The sequence below is a fragment of the Hyposmocoma kahamanoa genome, unplaced genomic scaffold, assembly GCF_003589595.1.
Source record: "Hyposmocoma kahamanoa isolate Upper Pololo Valley unplaced genomic scaffold, ASM358959v1 99879, whole genome shotgun sequence".
NCBI lineage: Eukaryota > Metazoa > Arthropoda > Insecta > Lepidoptera > Cosmopterigidae > Hyposmocoma > Hyposmocoma kahamanoa.
In genome coordinates this window covers 6,943,387-6,961,395 of record NW_020656077.1, presented here as the reverse complement: position 1 = coordinate 6,961,395, position 18,009 = coordinate 6,943,387, and the positions used below count along the sequence as shown (strand labels likewise).

At 36.5% G+C, this 18,009-nt stretch overlaps 1 protein-coding gene across 3 annotated transcripts in view; it reads right to left on the bottom strand.

The window, feature by feature from the left end:
- Window positions 1-436: 436 nt before the first annotated feature.
- LOC113239366 (atrial natriuretic peptide receptor 1) overlaps window positions 437-18,009 on the bottom strand; it is a 212,339-nt gene continuing 194,766 nt past the window's right edge. Inside the window, exons 15-19 of one of the 3 annotated variants that reach the window (XM_026476346.1) lie at window positions 17,741-17,890; window positions 15,625-15,817; window positions 11,279-11,453; window positions 2,694-2,842; window positions 437-1,292 (exon numbers count right to left, since the gene is read on the bottom strand). In XM_026476346.1, coding sequence (XP_026332131.1) covers window positions 1,152-1,292; window positions 2,694-2,842; window positions 11,279-11,453; window positions 15,625-15,817; window positions 17,741-17,890 — 808 coding nt within the window. In that variant the 3' untranslated portion in view covers window positions 437-1,151. Of the gene's footprint in view, window positions 1,293-1,795; window positions 2,571-2,651; window positions 2,843-11,278; window positions 11,454-15,624; window positions 15,818-17,740; window positions 17,891-18,009 lie in introns of those variants that run through there. The other 2 variants (XM_026476344.1, XM_026476345.1) reach the window with 2 other exon arrangements.

Genomic DNA, 18,009 nt, shown 5'->3' with positions numbered 1-18,009 from the left:
GTTGTTCCCGATTTAAGTACTGTTAACAGGTGAAAGTCTGAAGTTTAATATTTTGTAGCGGTAAACGATAACCGAGCTATTTTATCTGCGTTTACAATTATGACGACTTCGATGCTGCAATAAAGAGAATGCATAACTGTAACAATAGTGCTTTTAACTAATCTAGAATATATTATTTTATCCTATCCAGTTAAACATTTAATAGAAATTCACATCGAATTTAACAGGAAGATACGGCTATGAATTTGGTTAAAGCGATTACTAGCAGAGGTACATTTAACACCCATTGCCTTATTTGTGATATTTTCTTTAAAATTTTGTGCAACCTCTAATGAATATAACACAGAAACTTGCAATTTCGACAAAGAATAATACATTATCTAATTATACCAATATTTACAATAAATAAACAATATATTTACAACCTAGTCTCTTCATTAGTAAATTAATAAATAGTATGAATACTTCACAACATCATTCATCAATAAAGATTATCAAGAATCAGCCGAATCAAAAGACAGAGTTTCTACGTCCAATTCCAAGATTCTATCAAAAGTATCACACTCATGGCAGGATAGTCTTTAAACAAGCTCTTAGGAATGTACAGAATGATACTACATACGAACATACCATCAAGGTAGTTACGACAACTATGTTTTTGTTTGTGCAAGTATTTGATCCTAATGTCTTGAAGATCATTTAAATGATTAATAAAATTATGATTCAATGCTAAGTCGACTAAGTTGGTTTTTATTTGGTGGAATATTTAGCAGCTCTGAATGACAGGATTGCGAATAGGCAAGTCACCGACTTAGAAAAGCAGCGTAAAGCTGAACTCAATGTTATCGCGACAAGATAAAAACTTCACGTGCCTTCAATGTGTACGAAGGTTGGCTAAATTAGTCATCTTTGAGCGTCGAGGTATTTGCCATGACCGAACACACTCGGAGATGAAGTAAATCTGCAAGATAATGGTGGCCAAGAAGTAATTACAGAAACGTGAGACGTCTCGCAGCGAAATGAGTAGACGACATTGTCAATGTCGCGGGCCTCAGATGGGTCTAGCGCAATATATGGTTTAAATCTAGGGGCGGGTGAAGTGGGTTGTGAATAATGTCGGCGAATCTCTCGGCCAACGGGACCCTTCTTGCTTAGCAAAAAAGAAGACTTTTGAATCGTAAAGGTTTTGAATTGATGACAATATTTAAAGCCTTTGGATACGTTGCAAAACTTTTTCGAGAGATATGTAGTACGAGTAAATAAATAAAATTATACGTAAGGCTTGAAAGCTGTTGGGATCTGCCATTTTAAAAATTGTTACTAAAATGTATTATTATTATTTTCTTTTATTTGATTTATTTATAGTGTCAAAATCCATACTTTAGAAGTCAATTTTATAGTATTAACTTTACAGGAAACCATTTCTAATGTTGAATTATTTTGTTTTAAATATTATTTTGAATTTAAATTAAGTTGCGGTGTCTTACAGGGTTACAAGACTGGACATTGTATTGTATTAAAATCTTTTACATTAGCCATGCAATCATTAAATGAGTAACACCTACTTATTTCTTTTTTTTCAAAATGATTTTTTCAGTACATCTTTTTCCATTTAAGTTTATTAAGTTTCCTTTGAAGCACCAAATAAAGACCAATCCAAATCTTGCACTTTGTATTTTATTTTTGATGAAAAACTTCTAATGTTTCTTTATTACCACGTCAAGAAGAGCTTTGTCATATAATTTGAGTAAATCACATTTATTACAACTACTTTGGCGACAATGAAAACAAATAAATAATACTTTTATTGATTACTTCACAACATGTAGATAATTTACTATAAACAACAATAAGTATACGTAATATTGCAATTAAAACATTTCAGTATAGATCTTCCACTGACCACAATACTCGTTGTTCTTTAGTAGTTGTATCTGATTCTTACACCATACGTCTAATCTTGCACGTTTTTAAACTATCGAATCATTTGGCGTCTCGGCTTTGGACAGCAGAGGTACGCTGCTGTAATCTTTTAGACACTCGTTGTTTCGCTTAGTTCCATTATCAAAGGAACTTGCAGTAGAAATTTTCGGGATCCAATTGTTATTGCCAATCTTTGATTTGTGATTTCCAGTAGAGTTTCCCTGACAATCCCTAAGTTTCATTTTAGATTGGCTATTTTGACTCATAGCGCCATAATTTAGCGAGTTCACCGTAAGAGATATAGAGTTTGACATACTTCGTTCTAGTTCATCTGTTTCTGTGACGCCATTGGACACTGTCTCTGGATCTGAAAGTTGTCTCTGTAGTTTAAGAGTTTGCAACAAAGGCTGCGCCTCTTTTTCCAGTTTTATGGCGTCAGCTGTTTTTGATATAAATATCCCAGAGCCTCGGCGGCTTGACGATCTGGATCCGTGATCCAATCGACTTCGGAAAGGCGTAAGATGAGACACACATTCAATAGTTGAATTCTGTGTCCTCGACGTGTGTGGTTTCTCTCGATAAGGAACAACGGCGTTGGAATCTACTGTCTCTCCTAACAACCAATATGTGACTAGAGTTCCTTTCCCCTGTGAAAAAAAATAAAAAAATAAAAATAAAAGTTTACGTACCCACCAGCATTTCTCTAAAACGTTTAAGAATTTATTTACCTTCATAGTAACTTCCCCTCTGCAGTCAAGTCTGAAAGTCTGAAATGTGTCAAGCAATGTCTTTGTAGTCGGCGAGACATGGATCTTCAAAGGCTCTCCGTTGGTTTCCATGCGGGAAGCAGTATTGACAGTGTCTCCAAATAGGCAGTAACGGGGCATTTTGAGACCAACCACGCCTGCTACGCAGGGACCTGTCGCAAACAAAGATTGTGTTTTTAGCATCGTTTTCTCGTCATCCCACTATTTTATACCACGAGGGAAACTAGTATCTCGTCCCCGCTCAACTATTTCTTTACTTCCTGTATAACAAAATCGAATTTCGGCACAATGCTGTGGTAGACTCAGAACTATTAGTTTAAAGTATTCTTACCACGGATATATAAATCATATTAAGCAAAAAATAAATAAGGTTAATGTGAAATATAAATCTTAAATCAACAGATGTATGTCAGTTTTAGATATGTACAAAAGTATATTTATGTCGGTCGAACATTACATGTCACTGTACATGTAATGTTCGACCTTTGCCCGGCATTGTGATCGGCGCGGCCTAAACGTATTACTTATTCCGTTTAGGCCGCGCCGCATTGATATGCTCGGGACTAAAAATAATGAAAAATCGAAAAAATTTATATACATATATTGAGACCGATAACAATCATATAAATCAATCTCATTATTTGAACATTTTTTGAAAATTCTAGCCCGGGACGAACACAATGGAATGGAAAGATAACGTGTGTGCAAACACAATAAGGAACTATTTTCACGAACCCGAGCAATACACAGCACAATAATATTTATTGAATCGATACAAAGTTTTAAAATTTGTAATAAAATTATTTTTGTGAGATTAGTCCACTAGCTGAAGACATAGATTACTCACAGAGTGCGCTACGGTAAAAAAGTCGCTAAAAACGAAAAACAAAGATCTGCAACAAGCACTGAAACATTCGTGAAGTCCGCTATTTCATTCCGTGGCTTGGCGTCTGCCACGGTTTGCTGGAAGACGTTGGTTCGAACCCATCCGGTTCGAAGGTTCGAGGATTTTTTCTAAGTGATTGATCTTTGTAGTAATTATAACATTTTTATTACTTGCGACCTTTCAAGTCACGTTTCCATTAGCATAAAGGTTGATAATATTGTCACCCTTCCAACCACGAAAGAAAACAAAAAACAATGGAAAGACCTCGATTACTATTAGAACCACTGTAACCAAAACTCACATTTACATAATGTTCAATATGTGAAATCTTAATAATGATTGGTCAAAATTTTTAATTTAAAAAGATGTAACAATTTCTGGACTATTAACATAATTTAAACTTTATCCAGTTGGCATATCGGTGAAGTTTCTATACTTATTATTGCAAGTATTGATTTTATAAATGAAATTTCATTCAAATTGCTGCCATCTAGTGGCATTAACTGAAAGACTAACGATTAACGGCAACAGAATTTATCATTGTTTCTTATAACAAAAATCTATCACGATAAACAGAAAACAAAAAATGTATAAAAATTTATAAAATAAGATTTAACGATGATATGAATTACCACCATGGATGATGTTACAGGCGCGACTATTATTTTTGCACTACTAAGTAGCAAAACAAAGAATCTTTCCACGACTTTTCAGGTTTTTAACGACAGATAATTGACAAGACCATAACATATAAGCGAAAATGTCGCACTAACGCTGGTAAGCGATCACCGTTGTTTCATTTCGTTTCGTGTTGATCATTGTTGTGTTCACAAAAATCATTACAACTAGTGGGCAATTAGTTATAGCATTTATATTTGTAACTGTTTACATAACCTGTGGTTAACGGTGTTGGTTACTCATTAAGTCACTATTTGTTAGTATAATTAAGTACTATTTTTAAATGTGTAACTGTTTGTTGACCCCAATAAAAAAAAAAAAAAAAAAAAAAAATGGTGAACTGAGCTTCAAGTATGTGCAACTGCGCGTACTGTTGGCATACGTGCCACACCCACTGAGCACATCTACTGTTTTATCGTTCTGTGCTTTTTACTGTATGTACCACTCCTTCTTTTGCAAACGATTTCGTAGTTCGAGCTACCACACTCTCATTAACGCGAAATTTGCTTGAGCCGTTAACTAAAAGCTTATAAGTTAGTCACTCAATAAGAGCCTATTGGCGTCGAGAGTTTTGCTTCTCCTCAAGCCGCCGATGCATCACATGCAACGCCTTTTGCGATCTACATGGCCACAAATTTTCTGACCGGTTTAATGCGTTTTTGGTTCGACTGTGATGACACCTTTAAGTACCTAGTTGTCATTTATTTATTAGATTATCTAGTCTACGCAAAGCGGCAGTATATGTTTAACATATAGGTACAGGAGTATGTTTTCATTTGTATAATAGAAAGCGCACTGAGAGCAACTATTAGGATAAATGAGTTGTACCACGAAGAAAGGGGTTTTAGGTGCCTTAGTCAAATTAGGGAACATTATAATTTCAAATGCTAATCACTCGTTCATGTAGATAAAATCTTAAAACTTGTTAAAATTCATTGGATCCGGCTGAATTCGAACCAGCAGTCTCGGGCAACCCATGCCAGATGCTCTAGCAATTAATCATTGGTTGGCAAGAAGAAGCGTACAAAATATTACATATCAAATGCCGAAAGTTTCCCGTCTTATTAAGTTTAGAGATATTAGCTGTCAAAGTTATTTTTGAGATATTACCTAACTGTCAAATATATTATTTTTAGTTCCAATAATCCAATAAATACCAAAATAAATCCCCCTGATACCCAACCCCTGTCGAGCTATCCCAACCGGTACCCACCTCAAGTCCGTATTAATAAATCCATCTCCAGTTATGAATGGATACGTACCTATATCGATATATTTGTGACGACCTACTTAAGTTCAAGGTTGTTATTAAGGCTTAATCATCTACATCATCAACCCGTTAATACGTCCCACTGCTGAACATGGGTCTTCTCAGGCGAGGGTTTAGGCAATTAGTCCGCCACCACTCATTTTCCGAGCATTGTAAAACTTCTTCGACGTGCATGGTATTTTCATGGTAAATTTCAAATTAAATTTGGCACGCAAATTTTGAGAAACTCAGAGATGCGAGCTCCGATTCGAATCTATGGCCTCTACTTGAGACGCGGTAGGTCAAACCTATCAAGTAGGCTACCAAGTCTTAATCAACGGTACCATAGAAGGTAATTAAATTCAGAAGTGCTTTAGTCTCATATATCTCAAACTCTGCGTGGCTTCTCACTAGATACGTACTTAGTATCGAACTTAAGACCTGCCTATTAATAAAATACTACTTTCTATGAAAATTAAGTGAAATAGTAAATTAAAACAAGTTACTTATTTTTTTTTATTGAATTGATATTCAATTATTTTTAAGTTAAATTACTCCACTAGTTTTTGTTATAATTATTAGTACAAAGATCGAGCAGTCAGAAAGAGGAATTCCTTCGATTCGAACTGACGTCTTCTAGTATGCTAGAAGACGCTATAACCAACTAAGCCACGGAGCGAACCAGCGGACCTCACGAATTGTTCTATGTGCATGCGTCGTATCTTTGCATTTGGTTTTTCTACGATTTTTTAGCCGTAGCGCCATGTATGAGAAATCTATGATATTTCGTCACCCAGTTAGATACCTTTACAGCTACCAGCCCCGGCTTGAGATGTCGCTATTCATGGTACTTAATTTTTTTTATTGAATTGATATTCAATTATTTTTATGTGAAATTACTCCACCAGTTTGTTATAATTATTAATACAAACATCGAACACGCAGAAAAAATTCCTTCGATCCAGCTGGATCCGAACCGACGTCTTCTAGCATACAGTGCTAGACGCTACGTGAGGTACCGCTAGTTCGTTCCGTGGCTTAGTTGGTATAGTGTCTGGCACGATATGCTAAGTTACTTATTGCTTGCAAAATAAAGTTCAACGTGGCGTATCTGACACTGCTCGTTTTTTCTTTCAAATAACGCCAAACATATAAATCAAAACGAGTGTAAATGACAACTTAGATTAAAAAACTTGTTTTATTTTGATGTTTTAAACTTTTCTCGTTTTGTTGTTGATTGAGATCGCGGCTGTTTATCTACCGCCGCAGAATAAGTATCGACGCCTGTTTATTTTGCACGCACGATCCGACAAATGCTGAGAAGACCGTTTTGGAACTAATTGTTTAGTAATTAAGCTTGACTTTATGTTTTTATATGAAAATATAACCATATATTAGTGCATTTTTGGCGGTAAATAAAAAAAATACGACGAGATGCTATAATATTTTAATGACTCGAAGTTTGTAATTGTTTACCGCCCGTGCTATGTATAATGTTTTTCATTACATTTGCGAGGAAATAAAGAAAATGATAATTTATTTCTTGTATGAATAAATATCGCTTCACAACACTACAATTACAAATTTGGAAAATAGAGGATTTTTTATTTAAGTTTTTATATGTAAACAGATGGCCAGCTGTTCTTACATAGATAATAAATACAACTCGAATTAAAATGTTGTAAGTCTAAAACGCATACACCCGTGATGTAACAAAATAAATAATTTCAAAATACTAAGAATGTTGCAAAATTTGAATTTATAAAATTAATTTAGCAAATGTTTAATTTTTTTCTATACTTAAGCTTATATGAAATAACTATTAATACAAAGATCGAACACTCAGAAAAAATTCCTTCGATCCAGTCGAATTCGAACCGACGTCTTCTTGCATACCGTGCCAGACGCTATACCAACTAAGCCACGGAACGAACCAACGGACCTCATTTCAATTCAATAAAAATTTAACTTATATGAAATAATTCAGATTTTCCGATCATTAAAACTTTTTGCTTAATCTTATAAGTTTGTATAAGAGAAGTATCTTCAGTGCAATTAAATTAAAAAAAACTCCATTATAGCCATAAGGAAGGAAAAGGCGGTAATTTTCATGGTGGTAATTTTGGACAATACGTGTGTGACGTGACGAAAAAAAATGTTTTTTTCTTTTTTCAATTGCAATTTATATATTTATAGTAGTAGAGCTCCTTGTGAAAAAAATCGCCTAACGAAGTACTGCCACCTTTCCTATTTCTGCCGCCAAGCAGTAATAATGAGCATTATTGCGTTCCGGTTTTGAAGGTCAAGGGTGCTGGTGAAATTACAGGCACATAAGACTTAGCAACGCAAGTGTCAGGGTGACGGGCGTAGTGGCAGTGCTCCTCAGATCTTTGCGTTTTAAAGCACTGAGTGGTACTGCAACTGTTATGGACAGGCGTATCGTTTACCATCAAGCGGACGACTTGTTCGTCCCACACTTGGCACCATAAAAAAAAATTCAACATCAACCTCTTATCGTGTTGGACACAAGATTCGTTATAGTTTTACTATCTCTTGAAAGGGATACTTGCGAACGCGACCTCATATATTATTAACGTTCAAGGGTTGCGTACTCATATTTCAACTTCAGTCGGTTCATTGCCCACAAAGTTGAATAAAGAACCTTATTTTGTTGGATGAAATGGACCATAGAATGAATCCAGCAATTTTTCTTACACATCATATTTGATAAATTCATATACATAGATGACCTCTCTGTAGTCGAGTGGCTTGCACACCAGTTTTCATGGTGTTGTCATCTCTGAAGTCCCGGGTTCTATCGATCGGGTTAATGTGCAAGAACTAACTTTTCTATAACAATCTCGGGTCTAGGTGTTTGTGGTAAAGTTGTCGTTTCCGATTTCCATAACACAAGTGCTTTATTTACTTAATTTGGGATCGGAGAAACGTAATGTCTAATATTTATTTATATATTGAAATGGACTACAATAACTGTACTTATATGCAAAATAAATATAAATTTTGTACTGTACAGATACGTTTCCTAAAGTTTTGACACCAGAGTTATGTCATAGTAGTTGTTTAAAGCTTAAAATTACTGAAGCTGATAATTAGAAACGGAGACGAACGCGCAATATCGCTTCGAAGTAGAAATATTTATGTGCCGCTTTTACTTAATTTAGGAATAACACAACAAAAACAGTAAATAAATTTAAAAGTTACCTACGAGTACTTTTAAAGAAAACAGACTTTGAGGTCTCTTGAACCAAAGATTTATTGTTTATTTTTATAGAAAATCTTGGAATGTAATTGTTTTGTATAGGTTGGTTCAAGTTTTGTTTATTTTTTTAGTAGACACAGAAATAAGCAAAATTAAATTATGTAATACATTTTATATTCATCAGTCAATAATATAATGACTACACAAGTATGGTTACTTAGTACCGGATATACGCAATCCTCCGTCCCAATTCTTTAGCTCAGTACCAGAGTAGTTCCCAAAATTTGGTCTAAGTGGCGAACCCATACAAGACCGTTATCCATTTGCAGCTCGTAGTGGAGCCGTCTGAGGCGTCTTGTCACTACGCCAAACTCCCATCTACGGTCTGAGGTGTAGTTACGAGCCTGCACTCGGTTTCCTGGTTTGAATACCCTGGTTAGGTTTTCCATATTCTGCATTGTGGTTAGATTTAGAGGTTTGCTTACCATTACATGTTAGCCTGGTGCGCACTTGCCAGTTAAATATAAAGTCTTATCTACCAGGGTTCCACTCTCCCTTTCTAATTCTCAAAGTCTTCTTAATTGTTTGTACAATTCGCTCCGCCTGTCCATTTGTAGCAGGATGGTAAGGGGCTTAAGTTTTGTGGACAATTCCGTTTGAAGTTAAGAAATTGTTAAATTCATGAAACAAATTCACGGCCGTTGTCTGATACTAAGATGTACGGTGTTCCAAATGTGCAAAAAATCTCTTTTAATTTTTTAATGCAAAATGAGCTTGTTGTTTTTGTCGGTATGATTTCTACCCACTCGGAGAATGCATTTACAATGATTAATAACTGGTGACCGAATATAGGTCCAGCGAAGTCTAAGTGGATTCTTTGCCATGGACCTGTTGGAGTTTCCCAGCTGTACAGTGGAGCTTTTGTACGTTCGTTTTGTTCTAAGCGGCAAGTTCGACAAGATTTGACTTTGTTTTCTATATCATTGTCAATGTTTTTCCAATATACGCTATTTTGAACAAGTAATTTCACATTCAGAATCCCAATGTATCCTGAATGTAATTCTTCCAATATTCGTGAACGCAAGTTACGACGCGAGTACCTTTATGATCAGTTTTGTAATGTGAATTAGCAGTCTTTGTATCCTGATTTCGTAAAGAACGTCCTGTTTCAAATTTTTGAAGTAACGCTCGTAATTCTGGGTCATTTTTTGTTTCTTTCGCTATGATGTCAGGGCATACCTACTGCTGATGTTATTAATTTGTTTGCATTGAAATGCGTAATGTTGGTCAATTGTATTTTCTCTAGCAATTTTAACTGGGAAATGGGATAAGAAGTCTGCGTTGGAACCTTCGAGGAGCTTTTATGTTCAACCCCATCCTTGTCGCCAAAATGTTATATAATGCAAAGTAAGCAAAATTTAATTATGAGACTAAATAAGTATGGTTACTTAGTAACGGATACACGTGACACATCTTACCACAAAACGTGATTTAAAAACACATACGTTAAGGTAATGCTCACGAAGCGCGATAGGGACTTATTTGCAATTTCCTGGCTAGGCACCGTTAATAAATAATGCGCGAGTTCCGTTTATTTATTTGAAAGGAACTCGCTAGAGATGGCGCAGAATTTTTGAACTTGGCTTTGATAACCGATTCACTTTTTAAAATGTGATGTACAATTTCTGTGTTGACCTGGGTAAATGAGCGAATTCAATAACTCATATAATATAGCCGTGGTCTTGAAGGAAGCCGTGTAGAAGACGCGCGAAGGCGCAATCGACGCGAACCCACTCCAGCGCAGGCGGCGGGGATCAGGGCAAACCCAGTTTGCTGCTCGCCTGGTCCCCAGCCCGCATCGCACGGTCTCACCCATCTGGGGGAGGGGTCAACGAACCGAACAAAAAAAAAGGTTGAAGAGGGGACTCTTCAGCGCGGGAACCCTTTTTTTATGATACTAAGTTGTGGTCAGCGACACGTCTGTCCATAATAGTTGCAGTGCCACTCGGAGCTTTAAATTGCAAAATCTGAGGAGCGCTGACACGGTGTCCATCACCATGAGACATAAATTGAAAAGTTCTATGTGCCTGTACCCTTCAAAACCGGAACGTAGTAATGCTAACATTACTGTTTGGCGGCAGAAATATATAAGGTGGCAATACTTCCTTGGTCAAACTCTGTCACAAGGAGCTTTTTTATTCTAAACCTGGCCTGACTACAACACCTGGCCGAGAAAATAAGCCGCTGTCGTGGGGGGGTTAGGTGGGTACGCTAACTGGAGGATTAGTCCCTCATTGAGCCTCCTCGGACTCTCGAAGGCATGAATAAAGTATTCCCCGACGTATTATCTCGAAGGTATGCAAAAAATATAGACAGCTACTAGCTAGTTTTGCTTGCTTCGCTGTCAGTCGAACAAACGAAGACTGAAGCGTGAATGAAGCTGTGTATACGATTTTAACGTCCTATAAGTTCGGACACTTTTTAGTGCGGGCCCGACGTCCATATAATTGTAAGTCAATGGGGCTGACTATTATTTATTATCAAATAACACATACCCGAATGAAGTCCAATTCTCAATTTCAGTTGTTCGTTAGGCCGATGGCGAATGCGGAAACGACCGACTGCATCCAGCAGTGCGAGCGACATGCGTGCCACCTCGCACGCGTGACGAGTCCCGTTGCGTTCCGGCAGACCAGACACTACCATGTAAGCGTCACCTATGGTTTCCACCTAAAAACAAAGAAGCAATTAGGTTAAACGTACACTATGCTAAAAACCGAGGGAACAGCTGCTTCGTCTGCAATGCGCAAACAGTGCTTTGCTTCGGCATAAAATCATGAACGATCTGTTTGGATTGTTCCGGCACTTGGGGAAGGAATTTTTTATTTTTTTATTTATTTATTGGTTCACTTACAGTTATTACAATGTTACTTACTAAAATTAAATGTAGGTATAGAAGATCTTATCTAATTACACAACCAATTACAAGTAAACACAGCTTACAAAAACAACATGAATGTAGATAAATTAGAACTTAAAAAAAAAGCTATTTAATCCAGTTAAAAAAGAAGAGGTAAGTAAAATACAAACAAAAAAGTAATAGTAAATACAAGCGAACAAGGGTCTCGGCATTATTAGTGAAATAGAAAAAAATAATAAAATCAATCTTCCCTGCTTATCATAATTAACGTAATCTAAATGTACAAAGAACACATACACAAATATTCAAGTAGTTTAAGTTATTTTACTTCGCGAACACGCGTTCGTCACTCATCTGGGCTCAGGGGCCTTACCATGAACTCCTATTATTACAGTTCAGTATAGGTTCGTAACGACAAAAAAGCGGGATGGTGATATACACTTCACGTAGCGCTGTCTCACAAGGATTCATTTTAGGTCTTAAACTGAATCGTAATATGAGTTCATGGTAAGGCCCCAGGGCTCATTGAAAATCAGCGCCACAATCAATTACGGTTGTGGCTTATGTCCAAGAAAAGTGAAGTTCTTTTGAGTACGCCACAACCGCACAAATGACAGTACAAATTTGCAGTCGTAATATTTTGTTCTTTTGCTTTTGTCAATTTTGTCTTATTATATGTTTCTTTTTGTTTCACTGTATTTTTTATTTTGTTTATTAATTTTATTTATTTTGTTTGCTTGTCTGTGTTATAATTTTCTTTTTTATATATGTGACTTGTGGCGTTGAAATAAATGTCTATTCCATTCTATTTTATTCTAATCAACATTTGTAGCGAAATTGAGTTATTAACATACGAAATGAGATGTACAACCTCCTATATCCAGTTTTTTTATATCTTATTTAGTTTAGAGTCGATACTAAAAAAAAAAGCTGGAAAAAAAAATTAAAATTAAAATTTAATTAAAACTTTTCCCGTACTAATACAGGTCATTTTGCTTAGGTCGAGTGGCTGGGACATTGGCTTTATTTCGGAATTAATTTTTTTACATACGAAATTGAAGATTTAAAAAAAATTATATATCGTATACTATACGTTTTCTATTTAGTTCAGTCGACATGAAAAAAGAATCATTGGTATATGTAAACCTATTGAATACAGCGGTTTTTAGCAGTAGTAGGGCTCCTTGTGAAAGAGTCCGTCCAGGGTAGTACTGCCACCTTACCTATTTCTGCCGCCAAGCAGAAAAATAATTAGAATAGAATAGACATTTATTGCAACGCCACAACACATAGATACAAAAAAAAATATTGATACTACTTAGACAAGCAAAACAAAACAAAAAGACGTAATAAACAAAATTAAAATAAAATGAAATAAGACAATAACAAACAAAGAGCAAAACAAAAAATACTAAATATAACAACTACAAATGTTGTACTGTCATGTGTGCGGTTGTGGCGTATGCAAAAGGACTTCATTCAGCTTATGCCACAGCCGCAATTGACTGTGGCGCTGGTTTTCAATGAGCCCTGAGCTGAGATGAGTGACGGACGTGTGTGTCGCAAAATAAATAAACTACTTAAATAATAGCGTATGTGTTCTTTGTACGTTGTGTTAATGCTGTGTGTTATATTATAGATCGCAAAAGTACTTCAATATAGCAAATATATATATATATATATATTTGCTATATTGAAGTTATATATATATATATATACCTACTGTGTGCGTTTATAGTGTGGTGACGTAATTACATAATAAATAAAATTATACAACTCGTTCGCTCCGAGTTGGGTTAGACAAAAGACGCGCGGACTGAGACGCACGGGAGGGGTGGGGACGCTATTTGACAACCGGCACATCGCCGATCACACGTTTGTATTGTTATTATTAATATTATTAATATTGTAATTAGTAATATTAGTTTGGATTATCGTAGATTACGAACGCTAACAGTTTAAACTGCAACTGTTATGGACAGGCGTGTAGCTTTATTATTAGTTGCACGACTTGTTCATCCCGTCACTTGATGTTATAAAAAAAAATCCAGTAAAATTTCGAGGTAAGTTTCTGATTTTTTTTATCGTGAAAATTTTTACGAATCGTGTTTTCACACCATATATATTATTTTCCAAAGTGATTTCCCTTTCGTTTTCATCAGGTTGCATCTACTCTTAAGTTTTATTGTTAAGCAAAAGAGCGTAATTGACATTCCTCAAAGAAGGTTTTTTTTTTAATAACCAATGGTTAAATGCGTTACTTATGACAAGGAGGGTAGAATACATTTTTTCTGAATTCAATGTTTCTTTTCTTTATTTCTTCCCTCTGTCTCCCAATGTTTCTTTTCTTTATTCTCCGTTTTGCTTATTATACTGTTGTGCGGTTTGTAGCAAAACAGTGAACGTGTTATATATCTATCATACTGAAGTATTTTACCGCAATATCGCCCCGTAATCTTTTATTTCTTGAGCACATATGTGCGGTGTGACATAGCAACTGCCTACAAGACAATGGCTACCACATCAATAAACATATGTACTTATATAACATCCAGTCTGTATGTATATATATACAACACGATGTAGACAACAGCTATTACAATAGCTCTCAGGATTTATGTGAAGGCTCTCGTAGCTCTACACCTTTTAAAAATTATGTTTTGACGAACATGGGATACAGGGTACACAATGTGGAAATATAAGACGAATTAGTAAGATAGCTAGCTATCTATGTAAGACTGTCCATAAATTTTGAATTTCGTTAGGCATTCACAGATTTGGAATAGTGATACGGTCAGCAAGATAAAAAAAAATTTTTGCGTAACTTATTTATCAAAAATTCAATTCTGTTCTGATGAGGATCAAAGGTTACCAACTGAGATAAGCGTGGTAGAAATATCAGAAATCTCAAAAACCTTTTACCTTTGTAAATTTCGTAGAGATATTTAATAGTATTATATTTTAACTGCCTCCGTGGCCGAACGGTTACCATGCCGGACTGCCACGCAGAGGTCCCAGGTTCGATTCCCGGGCCGGGAGAAATGTTTGTATGGCTTACATTTATTTCTCTCGTGAGTTTGGGTGTAACTTGTGGTTGTGTATCTGTGTGTCCATGGCACCCGCGACACAGGGTTTCCCTAGTGCGGGGCTATGTTGAGTGTGTGCGTTATTTAAAAAAAAAAAAAAAAGTATATGTGTTTCAAATTAAGAACAATAACGAAATGATAAATATCTACAATCATAAGTGCTTTAAATCAATAGCCGCCTCAATGGAAACATTATTAGCTATTTTCCGCGAAGAGCAAGTATTCCATTTTTATTAGTGATACCATTGAAATTGTTGTAAGTGTACTTTTCAATTTTTACATTTATACATACGCCACGATGAAAAAACGTAGAAAAAGTTATTTTTTGCGATTACTAACATTTCTTGATGTAAGAGTAACTTTAGTTGGTCCCATAGAGACTTTTAATCCTTACTATATACGAGATTTTATCTTGCTGACTGTACCATTTCTTCAAAATCGCTCGATGTCAGTATGTTTTTAGTTAAGACGGTTAGCTGGTCTTATTGACCCTAACTCAAATTTCCACTCTGTATATGAGAGAACGTGGAATATATAATGATATTATACTTGCAGATACATACATAGCCTCCTGATTTTAATATTCTCCATACACATCGTTGACATTATACTGAGGCAGTATATGCATTGTTTAAGACTTCATTTCTCACTGCCGCAGCTTTTATTGCACGTAAAGCAGACAGAATACGTACCCATTATGGAGTATAGTTAAAAGCTTACGTCAGTTAAATAACATTACGACAATTCCTTTTTAACACCTTGGGTAATACCTACAACATGTACACTATCAAACAGAAATAGATGCACCATTAGAAATTGGTTGGCCGTACCAACTACCTTGCAACCTACCTATCGACAAAGATTCAGAAATGAGAGTTATTTAAATAAACCTCACCTTGTAAACGTCGTAGTTTTCCACGATGGAGTCGAAACAGGTATAGAGATCATTGAGTAGGTCTACAACTTGCATAGGAGTGGATGTAGCGGAGAGAGCAGTGAATCCCACGATGTCGGAGAAGTAAATGGTAACTTGCTCGAATGTCTCAGCTACCACTGATAGACCGTTGATTAGTTGCGATGCCACTGACCTAGTGCGAAAACATAAGAAAGTCAAATTTGGAAAGTACAATTTAATACAAACCGTAACGCAGTTATTATAACGGCTAAGTATAACTTATTGCAGTTACTAGCCGCTCACGCGATGCGCTCCTCCTACCGCAAAATGGCGGCTATTTGGTTTCGCAAATTTAGAAAATTAGAAAAGCATTCAGTTTGAATACAAGTTTTTATAAATAAAAATTATTATTCTGTATTGCTAAATAAATACCCTCCGTACTACCCACAAAAACATATCAAATAAAATGCAGTAATACACCGCAAATCCTGCACTTAAAAAACACTAATGAAATTTTTGGTGTACTTGGGTAAATATGATAATATTCCGTTTGAGTGGTTCTAACGTTTACCATGAAATTACTCCTTAAAGTATAGTTTATAAACATTTATATTCAGGGTAAACTTAAAAAACGCTACTTACGGTATGTTTCCAATAAATAAACACCGAAATCACCAGCCCAAACAATAACACACACGATTGTCGTGACGTACTTTTGAAGTTATTTATTTTTTTAAATGACAGATCCAGGCATTAAAAACTTTATGGTTTGCTAGAGTAGTTACCGAAATAGCAATTAATATTAGTTCTTTTACCTGTTATAACTTCGATATCCGATAAATCGGTATAAAATCATCACCGGCACCTCTAGGTGTGGTATGCGTCTACGGCTGCATGTATCGCGTGAGCGGCTAATACATTGAAAGTTGTGCCTTTATTATTCGCATCTGTTCAAAACGAAGACGAGAAGACATATCAGCTTATATTTGAATTACCACAGTATGCGTCTACGGCTGCATGTATCACGTGAGCGGCTAGTCTCTGGAGCTTGAGGCGGAGATGCTAGCAGATGTTTATCGGCAGAGCGCAGAGTATACGCGTTTGAGAGAGCGGCCATTTCCAGAAGAGAAAAGACGATCGAAAGAAAACTCGCGCATGGCACTCCTCCAAAAGTGGAAGGAGAGAAGTGCTGGCCATCGAACAGTGGAAACGTTCTGACCCGTTTTGGAGAAATGGGTCAGAACGGCGGAATGTCCAATGTGGGGTGAAATGAGGGCAACCACGATCTCTGTGGTTGGGGAGACCTGTCGCTGCCGACCGTAGTCAAATCTATAGTCGACACCGACAGAACACGGGAAGTAGTTTACACATTTTGCGCTGCAGTGATAGGGGCGAAAGAAACGATGGAACGGATAAGGGACGACGATGTGTTTTCTCATCCGATACGTCGTGAGAGGATTAGGCTCCATAACGAGGGCCTCCGAGCATCGTATACTGAGACATTCGATGCTCGAACGGAGATAGGTCCTCGAGGCTGGATGACATGCACTGTGTTTCGGTACGTAGCGGGAGACTCTCGTAGTAGTTTCCTATGGTGGTGCCAGAGACGGCGGCGGTTGTCGGTGAATTCGAGGTAGTATTGCGTTCCCAAAAAAAGCGACGAGACGAGGCGAGGTACCGTCAGATTTTAATCGGTACGAGTCCGAGATAACCGTTCGTCTCCCCGGGCGAAAGGTATCCATGAGGATTTCCTACGTAAAACTACTTCTACTAGTCTCTGGTAATGGTTATCATCATCATTGTGACCGGAAAAAGACTCATGGTTGGACAAAAGCCAGAGGATTCGCTCAACCTTTACCAGATCCCTAGTCCTTGTTGGTGATCTGCTCACGCTTCGTCATTCGCGCCCATCTTAAAAAAGTCTTCAGCTCTTAACTTCAGCTCTTAACCACCGCCACTTAAGTTTAACAATTGTTTGATCTATGACGTTTGCTCTAGTTCTTTTGCGATATACTCATTCCTGATTCGATCTCGTAAAGAAACCCCGAGCATAGCTGTGTCCAGAGCCTTCTAACTCTAGAAGATACTTAATATTATAGTTTACTCAAAAGCTTACTTGGGCAACAACTGATAGAGAAGTTCTTCACATTTCTTCTTCTCCTCCAAATAATCTTGAGTACGCTCGTCGACTAATGTCTCCAAATTATTAGCGTACTGCTCCATACGAGACAGCAAATTGTCCAATATGTTGCTGCTTTCTTGAGATCTGTCAAAAAAAAATTACTTTCAGGAAATAGCGTCTAAGTCCTAAGTTTTATCGCGAAGTTTCAAAAACATCCAAAAAATGTCAGATAACTCGCTAAGCAATTTCGCCAAAGCACAATC